General features: G+C 45.2%; 1 protein-coding gene across 10 annotated transcripts in view; it reads right to left on the reverse strand.

The window, feature by feature from the left end:
* Positions 1-1,482: 1,482 nt before the first annotated feature.
* Positions 1,483-27,750, reverse strand: part of URGCP (upregulator of cell proliferation) — a 47,748-nt gene continuing 21,480 nt past the window's right edge. The window contains exons 1-6 of one of the 10 annotated variants that reach the window (XM_017956746.3): positions 17,685-18,317; positions 13,908-13,934; positions 13,533-13,603; positions 8,088-8,138; positions 7,844-7,882; positions 1,483-4,838 (exon numbers count right to left, since the gene is read on the reverse strand). In XM_017956746.3, coding sequence (XP_017812235.1) covers positions 2,245-4,838; positions 7,844-7,882; positions 8,088-8,121 — 2,667 coding nt within the window. In that variant the 5' untranslated portion in view covers positions 8,122-8,138; positions 13,533-13,603; positions 13,908-13,934; positions 17,685-18,317 and the 3' untranslated portion in view covers positions 1,483-2,244. Of the gene's footprint in view, positions 4,839-7,843; positions 7,883-8,087; positions 8,139-13,532; positions 13,604-13,907; positions 13,935-16,166; positions 17,309-17,684; positions 18,318-27,750 lie in introns of those variants that run through there. The other 9 variants (XM_017956745.3, XM_003896062.5, XM_009203036.4 and 6 more) reach the window with 9 other exon arrangements.

Here is a 27,750-nt window from a genome sequence, read left to right on the forward strand (position 1 = left end):
AGTAGCCCCATGGCAAGTTCTGGGGTTTCTCAGACCTGAAGGTGAGCATTTTGAGCTCCAGATATGAAAGGCAAGTCCTGGGTGTTATGTTCATTGGAATCCTAAGAGCAGCACTGACTGGAGGGCTAAAGGCAAGGCCCATCCACAGTTCACAGACTTGAAACATCAATCCTTCAAAAAGGGTGGGAGGAGGCCAGGTGCGGTGGCTCACTCCTGTAATCCCAGTACTTTGAGAGGCTGAGGCAGGCGGATCACTTGAGGCCAGGAGTTCGAGACAGTCTGGCCAACGTGGTGAAACCCTGTCTCTACTAGAAATACAAAAATTATTTGTATTTTGTGATGGTGGGCGCCTGTAGTCCCAGCTACTTGGGAGGCTGAGAATCACTGGAACCCAGGAGGTGGAGGTTGCAGTGAGATTGTGCCACTGCACTCCAGTCCAGGCAACAGAGCAGGAAAATGAAAAAAGGGAAAGGTTTTCCTAAACTTATTAGCAAGAGACCAGGTTTGTGGAGAACCAGGCTCCTGGAACGCAGGAGGCAACAGTTTGGATGTCCCGGGAGCAGCAGGTGGAGCATCCAGGGAATCCAGAAACCCACAGCAGGCAGGCTGCCAGGCATCTCCAGAAAAGGGACCAGAAAGCCTTTTGTTCAAGAAAGGATTCCAGTCTAGAGGGCTGGTGAGCTACCGAGAGCTAAAGGCTCCCTTGCTGTGTCTGGTGAAAGGAGGACAAGAAACATGGTAGGAGCCCTTGGGAAAGGGCTTGGTTTCTCTGAAGTCAAGAAACACAAAGAGAAAGAGGCTCCAACGTCTAAGCAAGGCCCAGGGGATCAAGCAGAGCTTCCTAGAGCTGATGAAAGGGCTGGGGTGGGGTTCTGAGGCCCAGTGAGGTGACACTGGCCCCTGGGAGGGGCCAGTGCAGGCAAGGATTCCAGCAGGAGAAGTGACAGGGCAGAAGTCCCAAGTTCTTGGCCAAGCCTCTGGTTCGAATGGTGGGCTGTGGATGAGGTCGGGGAGGATGTCAGAGGAGGCGCTGGCACTGACGTGGCTGCCCAGGGGTAAGCCCAGAAGCTATGGGAGTCTGGAGAGGGTGAGAGGAAGAGGTGCAGGGCTGAGTGTGACAGCACCACCCCTTATCCGCTCTAGCTCTGTCCATCCAGATGTGAGCTCTGGGGCAGGGGCTTACCTCCTCTAGGCTTCCTTTTCCTCAACTGTGAAATGGGGTGACAGTGGAAAGACCTCAGAGTTACTGTGAAGGTATTTAGTTTTAACCCCCAGTAACAGCCTGAAGAATGGCTCCTGCCTTAAAGAGAGAGAACAGGATGGCTTTTTACTAAAATGTGCCAGGATAGGGCACATCTCTGCCCTATCTACCCTTCCAGATACTGCCTCTACCATACCCAGTCCTCAGACAGATGCTGCTCTCCTCTTTGAGAAACAGAATTAAGGCACAGAGAGGCAGAACCTGCCCATTACTATCACTTGTGCATTCATTCATTCAACAGACATTTATTAAGCATCTATAATGTGCCAGGCCCTGGGGACACAGAGCTGGAGAATGTACAGTCCCTGCCCTCAAGGAGCTCACAGTCTGGGGGACAGACATGTAAACACATGAGTTACAACGCGCTGCGTGAAGTGTGTGGCAGAGGTATAACAAAGTGCTGTGGGGCACAACAGAGCGACCAATGAACTCTTCCTGGGCAGGGGTCAGGGAAGCCTTCACAGATCAGTCAATAAATACAGTGCCATGGGAGTGCCTTGTGCACCACGGGCACTCACATCTCAAATGCTGGTCCACTGGAGGCCCTTGGGCTGGGCGGGAGCAAGGCCTACTTCTGCTTCCTCAGGACAACTTCCCCACCTCTGTCCTGGGACCACCTGCCCGCCTGGGCCTGCAGTGACTGAGGACACTGCTCCCACTCCAGGGGCCAGTGACAGAGAGCAGCTATACAGAGGGCCCACCCCGCGGGATCCTTGACAGGAGCTGAGACAGAACAAACTGCTGCGTGTCTCCCTACCCTGGGGGTTGTGATATTCCTGGTAACATCTCTGAGCTGGTCTGTGAGGTCACTTCCTCTCTTAACACTGTTGAGGAGACTCCAAACCCTCTGTCTTTTGCTTGTCTTCTCATGTCGATTGGGCACCGGCCATTCTCAGGCACCAGGGCACAGCCCACATGGGTGCCCCATCAGACAGGGCTGCCCACAGCAGCCTCCTACACCTGAACTGGGTTTCTCTGCACACTCACAGCCGTCTCACCAGCTCAATGAGCTGCTGGATGTTTTTGTTTTGGTTCGACAGGCCGTTCCTGATGTTTTCGAGTAGGCATCTCTTCAATTCAAATATGGCTTCACTGTAGGCCAAGCTCACTGCGGCCATGGGAGGTGCTCCGTGCCACAGGCCAGGGATGTGCCAGATGTGCTGCTTCTCAGGGTCACAGAAGGCCAGGCCTGCCAGTGCCCGGAAGCCGTCGCTCTGTTTCTCCATCTGGGCTGCAGCCCTGCTCAGGTCACCAGGTGGATCTAGGAGCTGTCTCTTGTCTCTTGGCCTGGGGCCGGGAACAGACACATCATGAAGGTTCTGGTATACAAACTGGTAGTTGGGCATGTGCCCCGTTTTTTCTAACCTCAGAAATGCATGCAGAATAGCTGCTGGAATGTCCTTGGTTTCAGCTAGGCTGATCACGGTGACATTGCTCAGTCCCATGAGCAGAGTGGCCAAGGAAGCCTCCAGCTCAAACCTGTCCCCAGCTGAGGTCAAGGCCCCACCTATCAAGCCCCCAGAGTCTATCACCAGGATGTGGTCACAGCCCAGGTCCTGGCTGAAGCCCTCGGCCACTGTGATGAGCTGCATGAAGGCCCCTCGAGGACTGCAGCTCTTCCCTGTGGCAAACCGCAGCCCAAACATGGTGTTGAGGAGTGTGGACTTGCCCGTGCCCGGCACCCCGAGGGCTGACAGAACCACCAGCCTTGACCGTCTCTCCAGTCGGACGTGCAGCTCCTTCAGGAGCCCCGTGACCCAGCGGATGGGCATGCTCAGGGTGCTCCCATCGATTAGCTCCAGAGGCAGCCCTGTCAGCAGCAGCTCCGAGGCCAAGCCTGGGAAGTGGGCAAAACGCCTCTGGCCTGCTGGCAGCCTCCCCGCCTCCACAAGACAGCTCTCGGCCTCATAAAACTGTCCCATCTCCCGCAGGAAGTGTTCCACCCCCAGGGGCTCAGGCCAGAGCGGCTCCCCCAAGTCTGTGGCGCCCCCATGCTTTGGTCTCAGGGTGAGAAGTGTCTCCGGAGGCTGTCTCAGTCGTGGCTGGGCCACCCGTGCCAGGCCCCACTCCATCCACCTCAGGAAGTACTGCTTCTCACTCAAGGAGGGGCTGCTGATCCCCGAGATGAACTCCTGCACCCCTGAGGAGGGATCGTGGCTGTTCTGCTGCATTCGAAGTTCTAGCAGCCGCCGCCTCAGCTCAGCCCTGTGCTTCTCAGGGGGGTCCACGGCCCACTGGAGCTGGCAGAACTCCTTCTCCACTTGGGCTGCCTTTCTCCAGGGGTCCCCCTGCAGCCTCAGCTCATCCCTTCTGTAGGCATCCGAGTCTTTGATTTTCCTGGTAATCCTCTCCATCCGGTCTTTCGCTTTCTGACACTCCTCACAGTCCTCGTCAACCTTTAGGCCGAGCTTGCGGGCTGCGTGCGCCATGTCCTCCACAGATACCCGCCTGCAGGGTGCCCGCAGCACATTCCCAACAATGGCCCGGATCCTCTTCACGAAGCTGTCGCTGTCAGTGCTGCTGACCTTCACCAGGACATGTGAGTGGTCTATTTTCAGCACAGGAATTAACTTATTCAGAAATCTCAGGTTTGTGTTGCGCTTCCCACGGTACGGACTCAGGATGAAGTAGTATTTTGTGGTTGACTCCTTCATGGAGTACAGCAATTTGTATTCCTTCTTACTGATATTGTCAGTCAATATAAACACAGCGGAGGAGATTTCTGTCAAGAGCTTAAACTGCAGCCAGTGAGACCCGATGTCACCTCTCAGGTTCAGAAAGGTCACAGGTTCTGGAAAAATGTCCAAGTCCTCCCTTCCGCTGGGAAAAAACCAGGAAATTTCTACCAACCCATCCGAAATCTCCCGGGCATTGGTGCCCAAGTTGAGGTCCCGATGCCAGAAGCAGTCCCACTGCCTGTGGCCCGGGCTGAGGACGGCGTTGAGAAGCTGGGACTTGGAGTTGCTACTGACATCCATGCGCACAAAGGCGAAGGCGGGCGCCCTGGACAGGACCACGCTGTCTTCCCGGAAGCTCCCCACGCCCCTTGGGGGCTGGGACCACCATGTCCTCACAATGCCCCGCATGGCCCACAGCAGAAATGTATGGTAGTGGTTCTCTGAGTCAGGCAACACGAGTGGGAGTGCAAACTGGCAGAGGGCCATTTTCAACACTATTTCTTGTTGCAGGAAACTGTCTGAGGAGATCAGCAGGGCACAGAGAAGGTCTAAGGGGTTCACTGGCGTATCAGGGGTAGGCAGCTCAGAAAAGGAATAAATGTCGGCAGCAAGGTCGTCAGCTGGGTCCCAGTAGATGATCTCCTCTTCCATCTGGCTCTCCTTCTCCACAGGCCTGGCATCTGGGAGCACGTCCAGCACCATGGTGGTATTCCTGGCATCAGCATTGAGGGCCTGCAGCTTCCTGAGGAAATTCCAGGGCAAGTCTTTGGGAACCTGAGGGGCCCAGTTCTTCATACTGTCAAAACTGATCTGCAGAGAGTCCTGAAGGCTGAGTTTCTGGACCTGGTACATCTCTAGGCCCAACAGTGACAGCATTTCTTGAAGCCTGCTTCTCTCCACTGTGGAAAGAAATGAAGACATAAGTGCTCACCCTGTGTTTCTGAGCTAAGGGCCAGGCAAGAGCTGGTGAGGGAGAGCCCAGCAGGATGGGGAGAGTGATGACCCCCTTCAGAGAGCAGAGTGCAGGCACAGGAGGCTCAGGGTGTGCTCAAGGCTGACCTGAGACCAAGGCAGGGCTGGAACCTGACATCAAGGTATAATAGGTACCAACCTAACCACAGATATATGTAACATTAAACAAAAGAAAGAACAGAAATAGAGAAGCTACATTTAACAATTGGAAGAGTTCTTGCAAAAGCCAGATTTCTGGTCTTTCTAGAAACCTGTAAGATCTAACATTGAGCTCCAAATTAATTGGCTACAGTGAGCAGCACATGACTCCTAGAAGCTGAATGCAGGCCTCATCTCCCCACTGTGTCATTTCTGTGACTCAGGGTCACTGGGAAGTTCCCACAGGAGTCATAATCACTGAATCACTCTCTGGCTTTCTAGTTAATGCTTTTTTGTTTGTTTGTTTTGTTTTGTTTTTCTCTCTACAAATAAGAGAATATTTTAAAGGAACTAGAAAGAAATCACTAAGCATAAAGAGTCAGCAATCATAGCTAAACAACCATTTTGCAAACCTAAAAATCAATAATGCAGGTTTTCTTTTTTTTTTTCCCTTTCTCTTTTTTTAGACAGGGTCTTACCCTGTTACCCAGGCTGTAGTACAGTGGCATGATTTCAGTTCACTGTAGCCTCAACCTCCTGGGCTCAAGAGCTCCTCCCACCTCTGCCTCCCAACTAGCTGGGACTATAGGTGTGTGCCACCACACCCAGCTCATCCTTGTATTTTTTTGTGGAGATGGGTTTTTGCCATGTTGCCCAGACTGGTCTCAAACCCAAACTCAAGCAATCCACCTCTCAAAGTGCTGGGATTATAGGTGTGAGCCATGGTGCCTGGCTTTAATGCAGTTTTTAATTTTAAATGTATTAAAATATTCAGTGCAGACTGTTAGTGAGTGAGTACTTATTTGCAGATACTCAAATATTACAATATAAAATCTTATAAGCTAGATGCTTGGAATAGTATTGCTACCTCTGAAGGTTCCATCCACCATCCCAGGTCTTGGCCCAGCACCTTCCTAATGTTCATGCTGCATATAATTAGTTCTCTTAAAATTTGTTGTTGTGGGCCAGTCGCAGTGGCTCATGCCTGTAATGCCAGCACTTTCGGAGGCCGAGGCGGGCAGATCACGAGGTCAGGAGATCGAGACCATCTTGGCTAACACGGTGAAACACCATCTCTACTAAAAACACAAAAAAAATTAGCCGGGCGTGGTGGCAGGCGCCTGTAGTCCCAGCTACTTGGGAGACTCAGGCAGGAGAATGGCGTGAACCCGGGAGGCAGAGATTGCAGTGAGCCGAGATCACGCCACTGCACTCCAGCAGCCTGGGCAACAGAGCAAGGCTCCATCTCAAAAAAAAAAAAAAAATTGTTGTTGTTGTTGTCTGAGACAGTGTCTCACTCTGTCACCCAGGCTGGAATGCAGCGGTGTGATCACAGCTCACTGCAGCTTAGACCTCCCAGGCTCAAGTGATCCACCCATCTCAGCTTCTGAGCAGCTGGGACTACAGGTGCACTAGACGCTTGGCTAGTTTTTGTATGTTTTGTAGAGATGGGATTTTGCCATGTTGCTCAGGCTGGTCTTGAACTCTCTGGCTCAAGTGATCTGCCTGCCTCAGTCTACCAAAATGCTGGGATTACAGGAGTGAGCCACCCCGCTGAGTCACTTTAAATGTTAATGCATGAAACAAATACAAATTCCACTGCCCTGCAGCCTTTTTTCCAGTTCCTTTCTCAAGAGAGAAAACGTGTGTGATGCTGCTTTAGATGTTTAGATAAACATGAAAGGAAACACTGGGTGACCCAGCCCTCTGCCTGTTTCCCAAGAAGGTCAAGTGATGGATTCAAGACCACCTCCCATTCAACCAGCAGGACTCACAGTGCTGGACACTCTGCTCAGAGAGTTCCACAGGCAGTGCAGCCACAGGACTGCCCCACAGAACATTAGGCGACCTATGAACTTGTTACAAAAACAAAAGAACTACATGGGAAGAATCACACTGTGGCAGAATAGGTGTTACTCAGCTTTCCTAGCTCTGCCTGAATGAAACTAGGAACACTGTTTTTCTTGTCCAGACATGGAACAACTTTTTATTTTTTAAGTAGCAAGGTAGTAAAAGGCAATGGGGAAAAGACAAAGAAAACACTCCTGCCCAGTGTGTGGCCCTTGGCAGGTTGTTTAGAAGCTCTGGGCCCAGGATCCTGACCAGCAAATGAAGGCGTTGGACCAGATAAATGGTTTCCAAACAGGACTGTACGTTAGAATCACTTCAGGAACTTGTTAAAAAATGAAACATCTCTGGGTTGCACTTCCAAACATGCTAACTTATTACAGGCAGTGAGTATGTTGGGTGCTGGGGGGACCTGGTTACTCTATGTGGTTAGCAAGTTTCCCCGGGTTTCTTTCATTCTTTTTTTTTTTTTTTTTTTTTTTTTTGGCCCGGAGTCACTCGTAGCCAGGCTGGAGTGCAGTGGCGGATCTTGGCTCACTGCTGGCTCCGGCCTCCGGAGTTCCGTCATTCTCTTGCCTCAGCCTCACGTGGCTAGGCTAGTAGCCGCCACCTCGCCCGGCTAGTTTTTATATTTTGAAGTAGAGGCAGGGGTTTCACCGTGTTAGCCAGGATGGTCTCGATCTCCTGACCTCGTGATCCACCCATCTCGGCCTCCCAAAGTGCTGGGATTACAGGCTTGAGCCACCGCGCCCGGCCTCATTCTTTTTTTTGTTTTTTTTTTTTAGCAATATTGTCAACAATGTATAAAGGGTTAATGAAGTAGGGCATCCTACACCTGAGTGCTCTGCCTCCCCAGGTGATTTGATACAGTCAGGTGTGGGAATTGCCGGCCTAGATGATAACCCCCTTTCATAGAACAGAGAGAAAAGGCAGAGAAAATGCTTACCTGTTGGAAAATCATTGTCCTGAGCCTCATTTGTACCATCTATGGAAAAAGCAATGGAAAATGAAGTGTCAAATAATGTACCCTTGGCTGACACAAATTAATTGAAGCTAAACCTAGAACCCTTCTTTCTCACCAAGATGGCAACTTCTCCCAATTGTTCTAAATATAAAATCCTGGTTATCTGTCACTTTACCCACTCCCCGTCTAGCCAATCCAATCTGTTGCCAAATCCTGTAGTTTCTACCTCCATAACGGAACTCGCAATCATCTCCTTCCATTTCTCTCCATTCCAAATCTAGAAGAAAAAAGAAACCATATACATTTAGTTTCATCAGCAAGTTAGAACCTTTCTGTCAAAAATTTCAAGTGCTCATGCCTGTAACCCCAGCACTTTAGGAGGCTGAACAGGAGGAGTGCTTGAGTCCAGGAGTTTGAGACCAGCCTGAGCAACCAAGCAAGACCCTGGTCCACAAAGACTTTTTTAAAAAAATTAGGGCAGGCATGTAATCCCAGCACTTTGGGAGCCCAAGGCAGGAAGATCACTTGAGGTCAGGAGTTTGAGACCAGCCAGCCTGGCCAACATGGCGAAATCCCGTCTCTACTAAAAATACAAAAATTAGCAAGGCGTGGTGGCGCATGCTTGTGATTCCAACTACTTGGGAGGCTGAAACGTAAGAATTGCTTGAACCCAGGAGGCGGGGGTTGCAGTGAGCCGAGATCTTGCCACTGCACTCCAGCCTGGGCGAGAGAGTGAGGCTATCTCAAAAACAAACAAACAAACAAACAAAAATTAGCTGGGCATGATGCCATGAGCCAATGGTCCCAGCTGAGGCAGGAGGATTACTTGAGCCTGGGAGGTCAAGGCTGCAGTAAGCTGTGGCTGTACCACTGCATTCCAGCCTGGGCATCAGAGCAAGACCCTGTCTCAAAAAGAAAAAAACACCTAACAACAACAAAAAATGTCAAGTGACAATACGGTGGCTGATGTTTTAGTGCTATTATTGGTTTCAGTTTTTCCTATGTAAATGTAATGTTTTGCCAGCAAAAAATACATCACAAGATAGTAATAGCTACACACAAGACAGAGATTTGCTCTAGGATATATCTTTATAGAATTTTCTAAATTTTGGGAAAATAAACATGAATAACCATAAAACTTATACAGATTAACCTTTGATTTTAGAAACTATTTAAAATGTAAGTTGATAGAAATTCCTTGACTATTTAAAAATTCAGCACCTCCTATCATGTTATTTTTATTCCAGCATAAGAAATTTTTGTAATCACTTAAAATTAAAATGTATATCAGAGCACAAATACACCAGGGTGAGGTGCGAGGGGAGAGACAGTGGGGAAGAGTTGTGACTTACCAGTAAACTGTTATTTGCCCAAAGTCTCCAAACATCATGAAATGTCCATCAACATTAATATCTTAATTACAGAATGTGTTTAATGTAGTGGTAGTCAGATACTTATGTATGAAGGAAGACCTAAAACTCTAGATTTGCTTGCAAGTCCACAATATAAAGGAGAGAACAGGAGGCTTAGGAAGGAGGGAGCAAGACTTTTCAGTGCATGTTTTGACTATTTTGACTTTGATCCAAGAAAAAGTAACACCTAGGTTTCAAAATTTACACACACACACACACACATACACACACACACACACATATATATATATTTTTGAGACGGAGTCACACTCTGTCACCCAGGCTGGAGTGCAGTGGCGCAATCTCAGCTCACTGCAAGCTCCGCCTCCCAGGTTCATGCCATTCTCCTGCCTCAGCCTCCCTAGTAGCTGGGACTACAGGCGCCCACCACTATGCCTGGCTAATTTTTTTTGGTATTTTTAGTAGAGACAGGGTTTCACCGTGTTAGCCAGGATGGTCTCGATCTCCTGGCCTCGTGATCCGCCCGCCTTGGCCTCACAAAGTGCTGGGATTACAGGCGTAAGCCACTGCACCCGGCCCCAAAATTTACATTTTTTAAGAGCTTATAAATCAAGATTCGGATATTTTCAGATTTCTGTTTTCTCATGATTTCCATGCAATCAGGTAGATAAACCTAACATTTCAAACCGTCTTCTTTGATGATGTCTCTGGGAGATGGACATGTGAAAAGCAGGAAAGAGAGAAAAAGAAAATGGGGTCCAGGAAGCATGAGAAGATCAGAGAAGGCACAAGATCCACACACATCAACCACAATGCCAAGCAGTCCAAAGATTACATTATTCAAGTGAGGAAAAGCCATCAGAACAAATTCTCCAAGGAACCCAAAATGCCATATGAGGAGAGAAAATAGTTAGAGAAGAGAATGGGAAAGTCTAAAGATGCCAGAGATAGGGTTGGGGTGGTTCTGAGAGTAGTTTTAAGCCGGAGTCAGGACTAACCTCCAGACCCAGAGAAAATAGGGCCTTGCTTGGTTAGGGGTGGGAAATAGCTCTGATGTGGATTTAACAGGTGGATGAAGTCAAGGATGCACAAAGTAGCCAAAGACTGAGGGTTACCAAACTAAGGAAATCACTGACTAGGGCTGGGAGAGAGCCTGATGTTCTGCAGCCATCAGCAGATTGTGGGGCAGGGGGAAGAGGAGGCAGCAGGGCTCTAGGCAAAGACACAAAACAGCAAACATGGGGGGCCAGTGAGGGCTCAGCTCCATGAGCCAAGGTCTCCACTATACTTCACATTGGGTGGGAAGTGACCTAAGGATGAGATAAGCTCTGACTCTGGGAGTACTGGGCTCACACGGAACACAGGGACAGAGGATAGGCCAGGCGCTACCACCATGGTGAGCCCAGGAAGAACTGTTATGAGCCCATTGTTGGAGAACTCCGAGTAAGGCAATTAAAACCATTTTCAGGCCAGGTGGGGTGGCTCATATCCGTAATCACAGCAATTTGGGAGGACAACGCAGGAAGATCGCTTGAGTTTAGGAATTCGAGACCAGCCTAGGCACAATAGCAAGACCCTCATCTCTACAAAAAGTTTTTTAAAAAATTAGTTGGGTACAGTGGCTCACACCTGTAGTCCTAGCCACTTGGGAGGCTGAGGCAGGAGAATCCCTTGAGGCCAGGAAGTCAAGGCTGCAGTGAGCTACGATGGCCACCACTGCACTCCGGCCTGAGTGATGGAGTGAGACAAAAACAGAATGAGCTATGAAGTAGAATCTTCAGAATTGAGTAAGATAAATAAATTATATAGTGTGACTACATAAAGTATAAACCAGGCAAAGCTAACCTATCCTTTTAGAAGTCCGGATAATGACAGACGAGAGGTGAAGTGACTGGAAAGAGCCTTTGGGGGCATGGGTTTTCTTCAGCTTCTCCATCTGGTTTCTGGCTTGCATAGGTAAGTTCATGTTTGTGAATATTTCTAAAGCTATTATTCGGAGTACTTTTCTGAATGTATAGTATACTTTTTTTTTTTTTTTTAAGACAGACGCCTACGCTGGAGTGCAGTGGTACGATCTCGGCTCACTGTAACCTCCACCTCCCAGGTTCAAGCGATTCTCCTGCCTCAGCCTCCTGAGTAGTTGAGACTACAGGCGCCCACCATCCCACCCAGCTAATTTTTGTATTTTAAGTAGAGACAGGGTTTCATCACGTTGGTCAGGCTGGTCTCAAACTCCTGGCCTCAAGTGATCTGCCTGCCTCGGCCTCCCAAAGTGCTGGGATAACAGGCATGAGCCACTGCACCTGGCCTGTATAGTATACTTAAATACAACTTGTTTTTAATCCTATAGGCTTAAAACCTTGCTTTAAGTCTTTAAAATTAAGCATACGCTCAAGAGGAACTCACATAACTCATGAAGAAGAAGAGCTATAAAGAATAACCACTGAAGGTTTATTCAGTAGAGATATTAAAGTTTGGGGAAGAGCCAGTGTCTCTGTGCCTTGGTTTCCTCAAACGAAACAGGGATTGATAACTATCTTAGAGGTTATTGTTAAAAGTAATTAAGACAACCTAGCTCACAATAAGCATCCAATAAGGCCATTCCCTCTCCTCGCCCCATCCCCATGCTTTCTTTCCCATTTGTCTAGAACAACGCTCTCCAAGGGAACCTCCCAAGATGAAGTTCTCCATCTGCAATGTCCAAACTGCAGCCGCTCACCATGCAGGCTGCTGAGCAAATACAGCTAGAGTACTTAAGAGCTGAAGTTTTAATTCTGTTTAATTTTAAACAATGTGCCTAGTGGTTACTGTGTTGAATAGCATAATTCTAGACGTGGAGAAACTAAAGGGCTTTGGGCAATTACTGCTTTATCCCAATTCTGCTATAAGCCTTGACCAACTGGCCAATAATCCCCATGGTGCCTACCTTCCAGAATTTAAGTTCCATGAAGGGCTTTGAGCCTTTTCATTTACTATTGTCTACAATATCCCAATGCTCACAACAATGTTAGTACATGGTAAGTACTCAAAAAATATTTGTTTGAATGAATAAAATAGTGATTTTTTCCATAGAGACGGGGTCTCACTATGTTGCGCAGGTTGGTCTCAAACTCCTGGGTTCAAGTGATCCTCTTGCCTTGGCCTCCCAAAATACTGGGATTACAGGTGTGAGCCACTGTATCCAGCCTAAAATAAAACTGTATTAACCAAAACTTATTTGCATATTTTTGTGGATTTTTGTTTTTGCATAATTCTATTAATATCCAATAGAACACATTCTTTTTTTTTTTTTTTGGCAGTTAAAACATAGTTTATTTTTTAGCACATTCATTTTAAGAAGAACGTAATTTATGAAAGATATATCTAAAATGAGCTACTGGCTGGGCACAACGGCTCACGCCTGTAATCCTGGCACTTTGGGAGGCTGAGGCAGGCGGATCACCTGAGGTCAGGAGTTCGAGACCAGCCTGGCCAACATGGTGAAACTCATCTCTACTAAAAATACAAAAAATTAGCTGTGCGTGGTGGCACATGCCTGTAATCCCAGCTACTTGGGAGGCTGAGGCAGGAGAATCACTTGAACCCAGGAGGTGGAGGTTGCAGTGAGATGAGATCGCGCCACTGCATTCCAGCCTGGGCAACAAAGGCGAAACTCGGTCTCAAAAAATAAAAGAAAATATAAAATAAAATAATAAAAGAAAATATAAAACAAAATAAAATGAGTTAGTAAGAGAACTAGATATCTGGAGTGTGGCCACCGTACCTTAAAGGTGAATTTACAAAGGGTGGTGGTACAGCCCCACCCCCAAATCCTCAGAGAAAGAAAAACCAGCCTGTATGGATCACAACCAGGAAGACTACAATCCCAGTTCATACCTGTTTTCCCAACATTACATCCCTTTCACTCTCAGAAGTGCCCACTTTAGAAGATAAACTATACAGTCACCTTAACTATGACCTACAATGGCTGTTATGCTAAAATTGGGGTAATGTGTTTCTGTTAAATTGTGTCATAATCACTTATTTAACTGAATCCTGGGAACACTTACTCCATTTTCTGGAATAAAGTGTTGCTCATAAAAAAACAAACAAAAAACACTATTTTGAATATATGAGGAATGCTTAGAAGACCCTTAGATGGAATCTTCTTGTAAAAGGAAAAATTAAAGCCTTAAGCTTATTTATTTTTGAGGTGCACAATCCCAAGTCCAGGGAGAGGCTGGAACCCAGAATCCCAAGGGGACAGGAGAAGTACTTCAGCTCCAGAGTGGGCCCACATCCAGTTCATCCAACTTTACCTGCAATGGCCACAGCTGTTCGTCTCTCTGATGCTTTTATTTCTGGGGCTACTTCTCCCAAATCTGAATGCCTGAAACAATTTCAGAAGAAAATTATAATTAAAATAATGGAATACCACTTTCACCTATCAAACTGGCCGCATATAAAATCTCTTGGAGAGCTTTTAAAAACTATAAACCCTGGGTCACACCCCAGATCCATGAAACCAGAATCTCTGGGAGCTGGTCCTGGGTATCACTGCTTTTAAAAGTGCCCTCAATGATTCTGATGTGCACCCACAGTTGAGAAACACTGGTCTAGAAAACCAGCACTCTCCAAAACTTCTGGCCAGAGCACAAATACAGCCATTCAGAAAGACAGAAAAATATACATACCCTTTGCCCAGTAATTCCACTTCTATCCTAAGGAAATAATTAAGATTTAGTTACAAAGATGTTGATGCCAGCTTTATATATAATAGCGAAAACTGATGCCTTTTAAAATCAAAGTGCAATAACGGAATTATGGTCGAATTCTGCAGCCATTACAAAATACGCTATAGATTTCTCTTGTGGACAGAAAGATGCTGGATGAGATGTTAGGGAAAGATGCTATGTTAATTAGTCGGGGGAAAGTCAGGCTACAGAAAAGTATACATAGTACGACTACAATTTAATAAAATTGTGTATATTTATCTACAGGTATATATACAGAACTCTAGAAGAATGTTCATCTGAAGTTAACACTGTGGTCTGGAAGGGGTGATCCTGAATTATTTTTAGTAGCTATGATAAGTGTAGTCTCATTAAGAATAAACTATTTTAGGCGGCGTGGTGGCTCACGCCTGCAATTCCAGCACTTTGGAAGGCCGAGGTGGGTGGATTACTTGAGGTCAGGAGTTCAAGACCAGCCTGACCAACGTGGTGAAACCCTGTCTCTACTAAAAATATAAAAATTAGCCAGGCATGGTGGCAGGTGCCTGTGGCTAAGGCAGGAGAATCACTTGAACCCAGAAGGCAGAGTTGCAGTAAGCTGAGATCGCCCACTGCACTCCAGCCTGGGTGACAAGAACAAAACTCCGTCTCAAAAAAAAAAAAAAACACAACAAAACTATTTTAGATGTATCACAGGAATGAGCAAATGAGTAAATGTATTGATTCTGCCAGAAGCCAGGGTGCTGGCTAACTGTTCAAGAAAGAACATACAAACAGAATGGAGAGTTACAGCAGAACTTGCAGAGGCGCAATGGAACTGGAGGCACTCATGTGAACTGTGATTTCTATATGCATGCCTATGTGCATATGCGTGTAAGTGTGTAGATGTAGGTGCGCACACATATCTCTGTATGTATACGAGTGTACACATGCATCTATTTCCTAACTGTCCACGGAAAGGGCCAAGAAGCAAAGATACTGTTGTGGCAATGGGCATGCCTAGCACCCTTTAATACCTTCCATGCTAAAAGAAAATGGACTCCTTGGAGATCCTGAATGATGGCTGGGGCAAGGAAAGAACAGGAGGAGCCTGAGCATCTTATTTCAGAAAGTAAGGAAATGCTCGAAAACGTGATGGTCACAGGAGCTAGCCTGAGAAACTCTCCCTGGTCAAATCTAGGACAATGTGAGCACAAACACAGTAACTGATTTAAAACCATCGAAAACCAGCAATTAGTGAGTCCACACGGATAATAAATACATGGGCAGAAAGAGAAGGCTCTCTTGCTCACATCAGAACATGAAATGTGGAGGGGGATGCTGCAGTCAAAATAGTATCATTTTAGAGCAGGGCGTAGTGACTGCAGTCAAAATAGTATCATTTTAGAGCAGGGTGTAGTGACTCGTGCCTGTAATTCCAGCATTTGGGAGGCCAAAGCAAGAGGATTACTTGAGCCCAGGAGTTCAAGACTAGCCTGGGCAACATGGCAAAACCCCATCTCAACAAAAAATAATGAGCCACTGTACCCTATAGCCAGTAATTTTAAAAATTATAACACCAGCCAATCTGTCAACTCGGGCTCCAGCCCGCTTCTAAGCCTTGCTGAGTTTCCTGTCTGTGCAACAGGCGGAGTCGGACCAAGACGGCAGAGAACAGCACTTCCAACGGCCCTACTCAGGGGTAAGGGAGCTCTCTGCAATGCAGTTTTTGAAAATTACTAATATCACTATATATTTGTTTCTGATTCCAAAAATAAGATACACACAAAATACAAGAAAGTATCATAAAAATGCTTTCCTGTCATATGTTTGAAAATTATACCCTATGTTAATCTGTCCTCTCCTCCTCATAATCTACTTCCATTGCTCTAGCCCATTCTATTAACAGGTAGAAGACTAGTGCATTTGCATGCCCCAATCTCCCTGATGACCAATGGCTCTTTAGTTTGATCTTCTTCTTCTGGAGCCCACCCTGGCCCTTAATTAGCATATTTACTGTACACACCCTACTTCCCTATTAACTTAGAATCATGACCCTTTCCCTATATCCTTCACAATGCTGAAAAGCATTCTACTTTTATTACTGGAAACAATTTTAAAAAGGTAAATATTCTCTTTGTATTCAGAATACAGTCAGAACACAGGAAATAGCCAAGGTCCTCAAGCCCCCAGGGTGTGGTGTCAGACACTGCCTAGGGGCCACCTGCAGCAGCTGCTCACCTTCCCTCCTCTGGGCACTTCCCCACACAGACATCTCTCCAGGGCAGGGGTGACCTGATCGCCACCCTCCGGGTCCGGGGTGTCCACATCTCCTCACTAAGTTAGCCAGTGGAGGGGCTGGTTTGTTGTCTGGCAGAAAGAATCAAGTCCATGACCAACACCAGGGCAGCCATGCTATAAACAGCATGTGGCTGAATCCTGCTTCCGGCGGGTCTGCTGATGGTTCACTGCTCATTGTGAAGGCCATCTGTCTTGCTGATTGTCTAGCCACAGAAGACAGTGCGGGGTTAACTTTCCTTGTCTTCTCATTTTTCCTTTTTCATTTCCTTCTTTTTTTCTAACTGCCCAGCAGATCTTAGGAGCTTTTTTGCTAAAACCTGGAGATTCTGATTTACCAGACCTGGGTGTTCAGCACATAAGAAATTATCAACTAGGGGAAGTCACACCTTTGTTTTTCTGTTGACCTACCTCAGAATATGGCACTCCCTGGACAATCCATCCATGCCCAGAATAGATAGGGCAAACCATGTGGGCAGAATCCAAGTTTTGTTCTACATCAATCACTAATTTCTAGCAACAAAATTGGTTCCTCTGCTGGATGGTGCCCATAAAACAAGATGGCATAGGAAAACAATTCTGAACAAGGTGAGCACTAGACAAATACAGGTACAATTACTCACTGTATTATAATCAACAATATATTTTTAAATGTGGAGTCCTAATTAGGGAAAAGGAGTCAGGCTGGTGGGACCAAGGGAAAGCAAAGAGAAAGCACATAAGCTGTAAGTCTGCCTTTCTTCATGGTCCAGGACACATAATCCTCCTGCATAAATAAGTCACAATCTTGCTGCACCCAGCTAACTTCAGACCCTCGGCTGATAGAAAAATGCAAATTAGCTCACTGCAACCTTGGCGTTATCAGTACTGCACATAGCTCTCTCCAGAAAACAGCACAAGCACCATCCTATAAAATCCACAGCAAGCCCTTGTCTCCTCACAGTCAGCTCCTTTCTTGCTGACTTGCCTACTGCTTTCTTGCAACGTAATTTCATACTTGTGATTCTTATGCCTCAGCCATCCAAGTAGTTGGGATTACAGCATTCGCTACCACACCTGGCTACTTTTTGTTTTTTGTTTTTTTTTTTTGAGACGGAGTCTCGGAGTCTTGCTCTGTCGCCCAGGCTGGAGTGCAGTGGCTTTCCTCCTGAGACAGTCTTGCTCTGTCTCCCAGGCTGGAGTGCAGTGACACGATCTCGGTTCACTGCAACCTATGCCTCTGGGTTCAAGCAATTCTCCTGCCTCAGCCTCCTGAGTAGCTGGGATTACAGGCATGTGCCACCACGCCCGGCTAATTTTTGTATTTTTAGTAGAGACAGGGTTCATCATGTTGGTCAGGCTGGTCTCGAACTCCTGACCTCATGATCTGCCCGCCTCGGCCTCCCAAAGTGCTGGGATTACAGGTGTGAGCCACCGCGACCGCCCCCAATTTTTTTTTTTTTTTTTTTTTTTTTAACTCACCAGTTTGTGGTTCCTTTGACAGGAACCACAGGAAACTAATACAGTGTATGTGTGGCTTGACAGCTACACCAGCTTCCACCTCTGTCTTCACGTGGCTTTCTTCCGTCTGGGTCTCTTTTCCATTTCTTGTGAGAATATTAGTCTTATTACATGTGAACCCACCCTAATCCACTGTGAACTCATTTTAACTAATCACATATAATTTTTTAGAAATCACACCCTATCTCCAAAAAAGATCACAACCACCGCACTGGGGGTTAGGACTTCAACATTCCTTCTAGGGGGCACAATTCAACACACAAGAAGATCTAAGGCAAAAATGGGGTGGGGTATCCCACCTCTAGAGAGTGACCACATGTTTAGGAAAAATTAAAACTCCCTGGAGAAGAAAAGGAGAAATAAAGTGTTTCCCAGACAAGTAAAAACTAAGGGAATGCATCACCACTAGACTCGCCCTACAAGAAGTGTTTAAGGGAATGTTATATCTGAAAGCAAACAAATGGTATCTGCCACCATGAAAAAACAGGAAAGTAAAACCGGGCATTCCAGCCTGGGCAAGTGAACGAGGCCCCTATCTCTACAAAAAAATAAAATAAAGCTCAGTATGATAGTTCATACCTATAATCCCAGCACTTTGGGAGGCCAATGTGGGAGGATCCCTTCATTCCAGGAGTTTGAGAGTGGCCTGGACAACATAGTAAGATGTCGTCTCTCCAAAAATAATAATAAAAAAGCCAGGTGTGGTGGCAGGCAGGTACCTGTAGTCCCAGCTACTCAGGAGGCTGAGGTGAGAGGATCACCTGAGCCCTGGAAGGTCAAGACTGCAGTGAGCCATGACTGGACTGGACTGTTGCACTTGAGCCTAGGAGATAGAGCATGATTCTGTCTCGAAAAAAATAAGTATTTTTTTAAAGTAAAATAAAATAAAACAATTAGCTGGGCATGGTGCATACACCTGTAGTCCCAGCTACTCAGGAGGCTGAGGTGGGAGGATTGTTTGAGCCTGGGACATCCAGGGTACTGTAGGCAGTGACTGTACCATTGTGCTCCAACTAAATGGATTAAAATGAGACCCAACTCTATGTTGTCTATAAGAAACTCACTTCACCTATAAAGACACATACAGACTGAAAGTAAAAGGACAAAAAGGCTGGGTGCAGTGGCTCATGCCTATCATTCCAGCACTTTGGGAGGCCAAGGTAGGAGGATCACTTGAGGTCAGGAGTTCAAGACCAGCCTGGCCAACATGGTGAAACCCCATCTCTACTAAAAATACGAAAATTAGCTGGGCGTGGTGGCACACTCCTGTAATCTCAGCTACTTGGGAGGCTGAGGGAGGAGAATCGCTTGAACCCAGGAGGCGGAGGTTGTACTAAGCTGAGATCACACCACTGCTCTCCAGCCTGGTAGACACAGTGAGACTCCATCTCACACAAAAAGAAAAGAAAGTAAAGGGACGAAAAAAAAAATATTCCATGCAAATGGAAACCAAAAGTACGCAGGAGTAGCGATACTTGTATCAGACAAAATAGACTTCACATGAAAAAACAAAGACAAAGAAGGTCATTATATAATGATAAAGGGATCAATTCAGCAAGAGGATATAACAATTGTAAATATATATGCATCTAATACTGTAGCACCCAGATATATAAAACAAATATTAGAGCTAAAGAGAGAAATGCCAATACAATAATAGCTGGAGAATTCAATACCCATTTTCAGCATTGCAAATCATCTAGACAGAAAATCAACAAAGCAACATCAGACTTAACTGTACTATAGACCAAATAGACCCAGACATTTACAGAACATTTCATCCAGAAGCTTCAAAATATACATTCTTCTCAGCAGCACACAGAACACTCTCCAGGATAGACCCATGTAGTGGCCACAAAACAAATCAACTAAATTTTTAAATTTTAATTTTTTGAGACACTGTCATTCTGTTGCCCAGGCTGATGTGCAGTAGTACCATCTGAGCTCACTGCAACCTCCACCACCAGGACTCAAGCAACCCTCCCACCTAAGCCTCCCGAGTAGCTGGAACTAACTACAGGTGCATGCCACCATGCCCAGCTAATTTTTTTTTTTTTTTTTTTTTTGAGACTGAGTCTGGCTCTGTCGCCCAGGTTGGAGTGCGGTGGCCGGATCTCAGCTCACTGCAAGCTCCGCCTCCCAGGTTCACGCCATTCTCCTGCCTCAGCCTCCCGAGTAGCTGGGACCACAGGCGCCCGCCACTTCGCCCGGCTAGTTTTTTGTATTTTTTTAGTAGAGACGGGGTTTCACCGTGTTAGCCAGGATGGTCTCGATCTCCTGACCTCGTGATCCGCCCGTCTCGGCCTCCCAAAGTGCTGGGATTACAGGCTTGAGCCACCGCGCCCGGCTTTTTTTTTTTTTTTTAAAGAGATAGGGTTTTGCCATGTTGCCCAGGCTGGTCTCAAACTCCTGGACTCAAACAATCTACCTGTCTCGGTCTCCCAAAATGCTGAGATTACAGGCATGAGCCACTGTGCCAGGCCAACAAATTTTTTAAAAATCAAAATCATATTGGCCGGGCGCGGTGGCTCAAGCCTGTAATCCCAGCACTTTGGGAGGCCGAGACGGGCGGATCACGAGGTCAGGAGATCGAGACCACCCTGGCTAACACGGTGAAACCCCGTCTCTACTAAAAATACAAAAAACTAGCCGGGTGAGGTGGCAGGCGCCTGTAGTCCCAGGTACTCAGGAGGCTGAGGCAGGAGAATGGCATAAACCTGGGAGGCAGAGCTTGCAGTGAGCTGAGATCCGGCCACTGCACTCCAGCCTGGGCAACAGAGCGAGACTCCGTCTCAAAAAAAAAAAAAAAAAATCAAAATCATATCAGGTGTCTTCTCAGATCACAAGGGAATAAAACTAGAAATCAATAATGAGAACTCTGGGACTGGGCTTGGTGGCTCATGCCTATAATTATGGCACTTTGGAAGGCTGAGGCAGGAGGATTGCTTGAGCTAGGAGTTTGAGAACAAGCCTAGGCAACAGAGAAAGACTTCATTTCTACAAAAAATTGGAAAATTCAGCCAACCATGGTGGCTCATATCTGTGGTCCCAGCTACTTGAGAGGCTGAGGTGGGGAAACTGCTTGAGGCCAGAAGGTTGAGGCTGAGTAAGCAAGACTCTGTCTCAAATTTAAACAAAAAAACACAGACAAACGGACTATGTCAAACTAAAAGGCTTCTGCACAGCAAAGGAAACAGCCAACAGAGTGAAGAGACAACCTGTAGAATGGGGGAAATATTTGTACATTATTCATCTAATAAGGACTGATATCTAGAATACACAAGGAACTCAATTCAATAGCAAAAAAATAATAATTTGACTAAAAAGTAGGCAAAGGATCAAACATGCATCTCTCAAAAGACATATATATGGCCAAGAAATAAACAAAAAAAATGCTCAACATCCCTAATCAACAAGGAAATGTAAATCAAAATCATAAAAAAAGATATGATATTCCAGTTAGAGTGGCTATTATTTAAAAAACCCTGCAATCTCAATACTTCCGGAGGCCAAGTACTGGTGGGTGGATTGTGAGTCCAGGAGTTCAAGACCAGCTTTGCTGGCATGGCAAAACCCTGTCTCTACTAAAAATATAAAAATTAGCTGGGCGTGGTGGCGCACACCTGTAGTCCCAGCCACTCAGGTGGCTGAGGCAAGAGAATCACTTGAACCCAGGAGGCAGAGGTTGCAGTGAGGTGAGATCATGGCACTGTACTCCAGCCTGGATGACAGGGCGAGACTCTGTCTCAAAAAACAAACAAACAAATAAACAAAATCAATGCTGGTAAGAATGTGGAGTAAAGAAAATTCTTATACACTGTGGGAATGTAAATTAGTACAACCTTTATGGAAAACCTCTATGGAGGTTTCTCAAAAACTAAAAAAAAAACTAGCATGTGATTCAGCAATCCCACTACTATACTATTTGTCCAAAGGAAAGGAAATTTGTATGTCAAAGGAATATCTGCACCCATGTTTAATATAGCACTATTCATAATAGCCAAGATAGGGAACCAATGTAACTGTCTATCAACATACAAACTGATAAAGAGCATGTGGTATAGATGTACAGAAACACTATTCGGCCATAAAAAAGAATGGAATCATATCCTGTGTGGCAACACAGATGAGCCTGGAGAACCTTAAGTCAGGAACAAAAAGACAAATATTGCATGTTCTCATTCATATGTGGGAGCTAAGAAAAAAATTGAGTGAAGGAAAGTATAGAGTAGAATTGTGGTCATTAGAGACTGGAATGCATGGGAGAGGGGAGGATAGGGAGAGGTTGGTTAAGATACAAAATTACACTGGGTGTGGTGGCTCACACCTGTAATCCCAGCACTTTGGGAGGCTGAGGCAGGCGGATCACGAGGTCAGGAGTTTGAGACCAGCCTGACCAACATGGTGAAACCCCGTCTCTGCTAAAAATACAAAAATTAGCTGGGCATGGTGGCACACACCTGTAACCCCAGCTACTTAGGAGGCCGAGGCAGAACTGCTTGAACTCGGGAGGCGGAGATTGCAGGGAGCGAGATTGCACCACGGCACTCCAGCCTAGGTGACAGAGCGAGACTCTGTCTCAAAAAAAAAAAAAAAAAAAAGATACAAAATACTGCTAGATAGGATAGGAGGAATGAGTTCTGGTGCTTTGCAATTCTGTAGGGTGAATATAGTTAACTACAATTTATTACATACTATAGTGTCAAAAAGCTAGAAGACAGAAAGGTTAGTACTGTGTGAGGTTCCCCATACAACGGAAAATAGGGCTTTAAAACACAGCTTTAATCCTCCAAGAGCTTACATTACCATTAGGTTGGAGAGAGAGGGGAACACTCACTGCACAAACACTAAACAAAAAACACTATAAACACACATATGCTAATCTATAAAATGAAGCTGATCACCCCTGACACATATACCTCAGATGTGTTACAAGGATCCAAAGAGACGTACATACATCTTAAGCAAAGTTCTCTTGGATTTATCTACATATTTATTGTGGACTTATTATTATTTATTGTAGATTTATCCACATATTTATTGCTAGGAACCTTTCTAGGAATTTAGGATACATTAATGAGAACACAAAGGTTCTGTTCTTGGTTTACAATTCAACAAGGCAAGGGGATATTGGTAATCAACACTATCCCCTATATATAAGAAGTGTAGGACTTGTAGCCCCAGCTACTGGGAGGCTGAGGTGGGAGGATCACTTGAGTACAGGAGGTTGAGGCTGCAGTGAGCCGTGATCCTGTCACTGAACTCCAACCTGGGCAACAGAATGAGACTCCGTCTCAAAATAAATAAATAAATAAAACATTTTTAAAGGCTGTGCTAGAAGATGTTAAGTGCTACAGAGAAAACAAGGCACAGGCCAAGGTCAGGTGTGCTGAGAATGGTGGTGGGGAGGGCAGAGCAGGTCAGCTGGAAAAAGGGCCCTGTTAGTACTGGTTTGGAAGGAGGTGAAGGCAGGAGCTATATGACTACCAGGGGAAGACAGCTGCAGGCATAGCAAGGGCAAAAGCCCTAACGTACCCAGGGACTGACAGGGAGGCCCGAGTGGCTTGAGCAAGAGAGTGATCAGTGAGTAGGGGAAGGCAGCAGGAGAAGCTAGAGAAGACTTTACAGGCCACAAAAGAGTAAGGCTTTGGGGAGGAAGAGGAGGAGAAAAAAAAATAAAAATAAAAAAGATTTTTTTTAAAAAGGTTCTGGCTTTTCTTATTCTAGAGGATGGGGTAGCCATCAAAGGGCCCTGGGTGCAGGGTGACAGGCCTATCTATGTTACTGGCTGCCAGGCTGAGAATAGACGAGACATAACAAAAGCTCAATTATCTAGCCTTATATTCAGGAAAACAACAACAACAACAAAGGCTCAGACCTGGGCAATAGCACCAGCAGCAATGGCATGTGGCTGGACTCTCAAAAGCATCTGTGAAGGACTGCAACAGACTGGACAATATGTCTACAGACACAAGCCAAAGTAAGTTCAAGTTTTCCAGGTTCAATCAGTTGCTCCCATCTTAGATAGGGAGGTCTGTGGGTAGAGCAAGACTTGAGGGGATTGTAAGCAAATTGGCACTGACAGACTGGCCCAAGACCCCTACCTACCCTTGGATATGCTAAGCAGGCACATGAGCTGAAAGGGGTTTGGAGAGCTAAGAAAGGCAATCCTTCACCATGTACAGGAGAGACTACTGTCAGCAATTTCCCTAAAGATACATGCTCTACAACCTCCACCTGACACCACAGTGTACTCACAACACACACAGAATCAACTTGCATTTTCTCCATAATGCAAAGAAATGATGGTGCAGGTAGACCTGGAAAACCCAAGAGATCAACCTGAAAACTATCATAAACAATGAGAGAATTCAGTAAGCTGGGGACATATAAAGTTAAAATAAATAACTGCCTTCCTATTATACAAATGGGTTAGAAATATGGAAGGAGAGAGCTCCGATTTATAGTAGCAACAAGAAAAATAATGTATGTTATAAATGTGCAACACCTATATGAGAAGAATTTTAAAATATTGAATCTGAGTAAGACTTGAAGAACTGAAAAGGGCTGGGCACAGTGGCTTATGCCAATAATCCCAGGACTTTGGGAGGCCAAGGTGAGAGTATCACTTGAAGTCAGGAGTTCCAAGCCAGAAGTTCAAGACCAGCCTGAGCAACACAGTGAAACCCCAACTCCACAGAAAATTTAAAAATTAACTGGGTCTGGCAGCATGTGCCTTAATTTCCAGTTATTCAGGAGGCTGAGGTGGATCGCTTGAGCCCAGGAGTTTGAGGCTGCAGTACACTGCAGCCTGGGTAACAGAGCAAGAAGATCCTGTCTCAAAAAAAAAAAAAAAAAAAAAAAAAAAATAAAATTGTTTTAATTAAAAAAAAATCTATTTCTGGATTTTCAGAGAGGAAAGAGTGAAAAAAAAAAACAAAACAGGCTGGGTGTGGTGGCTCATGCCTGTAATCCCAGGCCTTGGGAGGCCGAGGCAGGCAAATCACCTGAAGTTAGGAGTTCAAGACCAGCCTGGCCAATGTGGCGAAACCCCATTTCTACTAAAAGTACGAAAATTAGCCAGGCCTGGTGGCGCACGCCTGTAATCCTAGCTACTTGGGAGTCTGAGGCAGGAGAATCACTTGAACCCGGGAGGCAGAGGTTGCAGTGAGCCAAGACTACACCACTGCACTCCAGCCTAGCAACAGAGTGAGACTCCATCTCAAAAAATATATATATTTATATAAATATATTTATATATAATATATAAACAAATGTAACTATATATTATATTAACTATATATTATATATAATACACAACTATATATTATAGTTATATATAATATGTAAATATATTATATATTAAATATATATTATATATTAAATATATATAATTATAACATAATTATAAATATAATTATATATAATATATAAACAAACATATAAATATATTGTTTATATATTATATATAATATAAATATATTTAATATTACATATTATAATTAATATATTATATATTTATATAGAATATATATTTGTAATATAATATATGCCTTATAATATAAACATAAATATTTATATTTACATATATAAAATGAAAAAATTTTTAAAGGTGTATTCTGTCTTGGACAGAAAGGCTTAATTTTTTATTTTTATTTTTTTAGAGTTGAGATCTCACTGTGTTGCTCAGGCCAATCTCAAATCCTAGGATCATGTGATCCATCTTACTCAGCCCCCCAAAATGCCAGGATTATAAGCATGAGCTACCATGCCTGGCCTTTAATATAATTTTAAAAGTCAATTGTCTCTAAATTAACCTATAAGTAAACTGAAGTTCAAAACCAGTTGATTCTGTGAAAAAATATTTATGAAATAACAATCAGGAAAATTTTGAGAAAGAACAGTGAAGGACAAAACTTCCCAGATAATAGAACATAATAATTAAATAGTCTAAAATAATTTAAGGTTGTTCATGAATATACAGAGAAATCAGTAAAAGGACATCCCAGAAATAGGCCCAAATGCAGTCAAAAATTTCATCACTGATCTAGGTGGCTTTGAGTATCTGGAACTTATTCAATCATAAAAACCTGGAAAAAAAATTAAGGTAGGTCCCTACCACTTCATTCACCCAAATGAATACCAACTGGATCTAAGATTAAGTTTTTAATGCCCTAAAAGAAAGTATTGGACACTTAAAAAAAGTCACAATGGGCTAAGTGTGGTGGTTCACACCTATAATCTCAGCACTTTGGGAGGCTCTGATGGGAGGATCGCTGGAGCCCAGGATTTCAAGAACAGCCTGGGCAATATAACTAGACCCTGTCTCTACAAAAAAGTTTCTTAAAATCCGCAATAACCAGGTGTGGTGGCATGCGCCTGTAGTCTCAGCTACTCAGGAGGCTGAGGCAGGAGGAATACTTGAGCGCAGCAGATTGAGGCTGCAGCGAGTCATGTTGGTGCCATTGCACTCCAGCCTGGGGAACTGAGCAAAACTCTCTCTCAAAAAGAAAGAAAGAAAAAAAAGAGTCAGCTGGGCGCAGTGGCTCATGCCTGTAATTCCAGCACTTTGGGGAGGCCAAGGCAGGCGGATCACTTGAGGTCAGGGGCTCGAGACCAACCCGGGCAACATGGTGAAACCCCATCTCTACTAAAAATACAAAAATTAGCCAGGTGTGGTGGTGCGCGCCTGTAATCCCAGCTACTCAGGAGGCTGACGCAGGAGAATCACTTGAACCCGGGAGGCGGAGGTTGCAGTGAGCCGAGATCGCACCACTGCACTCCAGCCTAGGAACCAGAGTGAGACCCTGCCTCAAAAAAAAAAAAAAAGAAAAAGAAAAGAAGAAAGTCACAATTCAGCAAATTTAAAACAGAACGACCACATCTGACCTACAGTGAGAAGGATGCTCCTAGCATACACGTAGGTCTCTCTTTATTTTAAAGACAGGGAGACAGTGTCTCATTGTGTTGCCCAGGCTTGAGTGCAGTGGTGTGATTATGGCTCACTGCTGCCTCAAATTCCTGGGCTCAAGCCATCTTCTGCCTCAGCCTCCCAAAGTGCTGGGATTACAGGCATAAGCCACTGCACCCGGCATTGAATCCTTTAAAGGAAGAGCTCCTTCTAAGTTATTCCATTTTCAGGCATTTTTTGTTAAGCCATAATTGAAGGTATTGTCTACTCTGTCAACACAGCTTCTAACTCATGTGGGCCATGTGAGCCCATCCTTCCATCCTTACTTCAGCTTTATCAAAGGGTTCTGGAAGATACCGCATGTGCTCTGTGATCACAACAAAAACTACAGAACCAACTATAGGTTTGGTTTGTGCCTCAGCAACCAAATTTAAACCAACTATAATTATCCTGAATTGGGTCATTTTGCATTTTATCTTAAACTGCTTAGCCAGGCCTAGGAGCCCTCCTCTCTATAATAGAAATAACAGTACTTATTGAATAAGTTGCTGTGAAGATTAAATAACTTAATATATGTAACAGCATTTAGAATAGGCCCTGACAACACACTTGTTGGAGGTGGGCAGGATCTAAATTTAAAAGAACATTCCCTAGGACTGGAAAGTCCCTGCCACTTGTGGTTCTGGGTGAGAGGCCCTGCCCTGAGCTGAGGTGGGTCCTTCAGTCCGTCCCCATGGAGAGGACAATGGCATGGCTGTTGCATCCCATGAAGTCCTGGTGTACTCTGCCACCCATGGGCAGGTGAGTGAAGTTTCGAGAGCTGTCCTAAAGAACCAGGGACACTTCTGGCCTTTTCTACCCCTGCTAGTTCTCCCATATGTCCAGTGTAGGGAACATTCTGAGTGGCTGCTGGCTTTTTGGGCAGTCCCACATCTGTGAGCAGAGAGCCAATACAAAGTCTCAGTCCTGCTGGCAAAGCTAGGTCCCTTCTGTAGAAGTCTCAGCAGCTACTGAGCAAGATAAGGGTCCTGCTGGACTTCTCCCAAGAGCAAAGATACATCTTGTTTGAGTTCTTTAATGCTTCCTCTTCAAAGTGTGGTTTACGGGGCCCCCTTT

This window comes from Papio anubis, chromosome 4, assembly GCF_008728515.1.
Source record: "Papio anubis isolate 15944 chromosome 4, Panubis1.0, whole genome shotgun sequence".
NCBI classification, from domain to species: domain Eukaryota; kingdom Metazoa; phylum Chordata; class Mammalia; order Primates; family Cercopithecidae; genus Papio; species Papio anubis.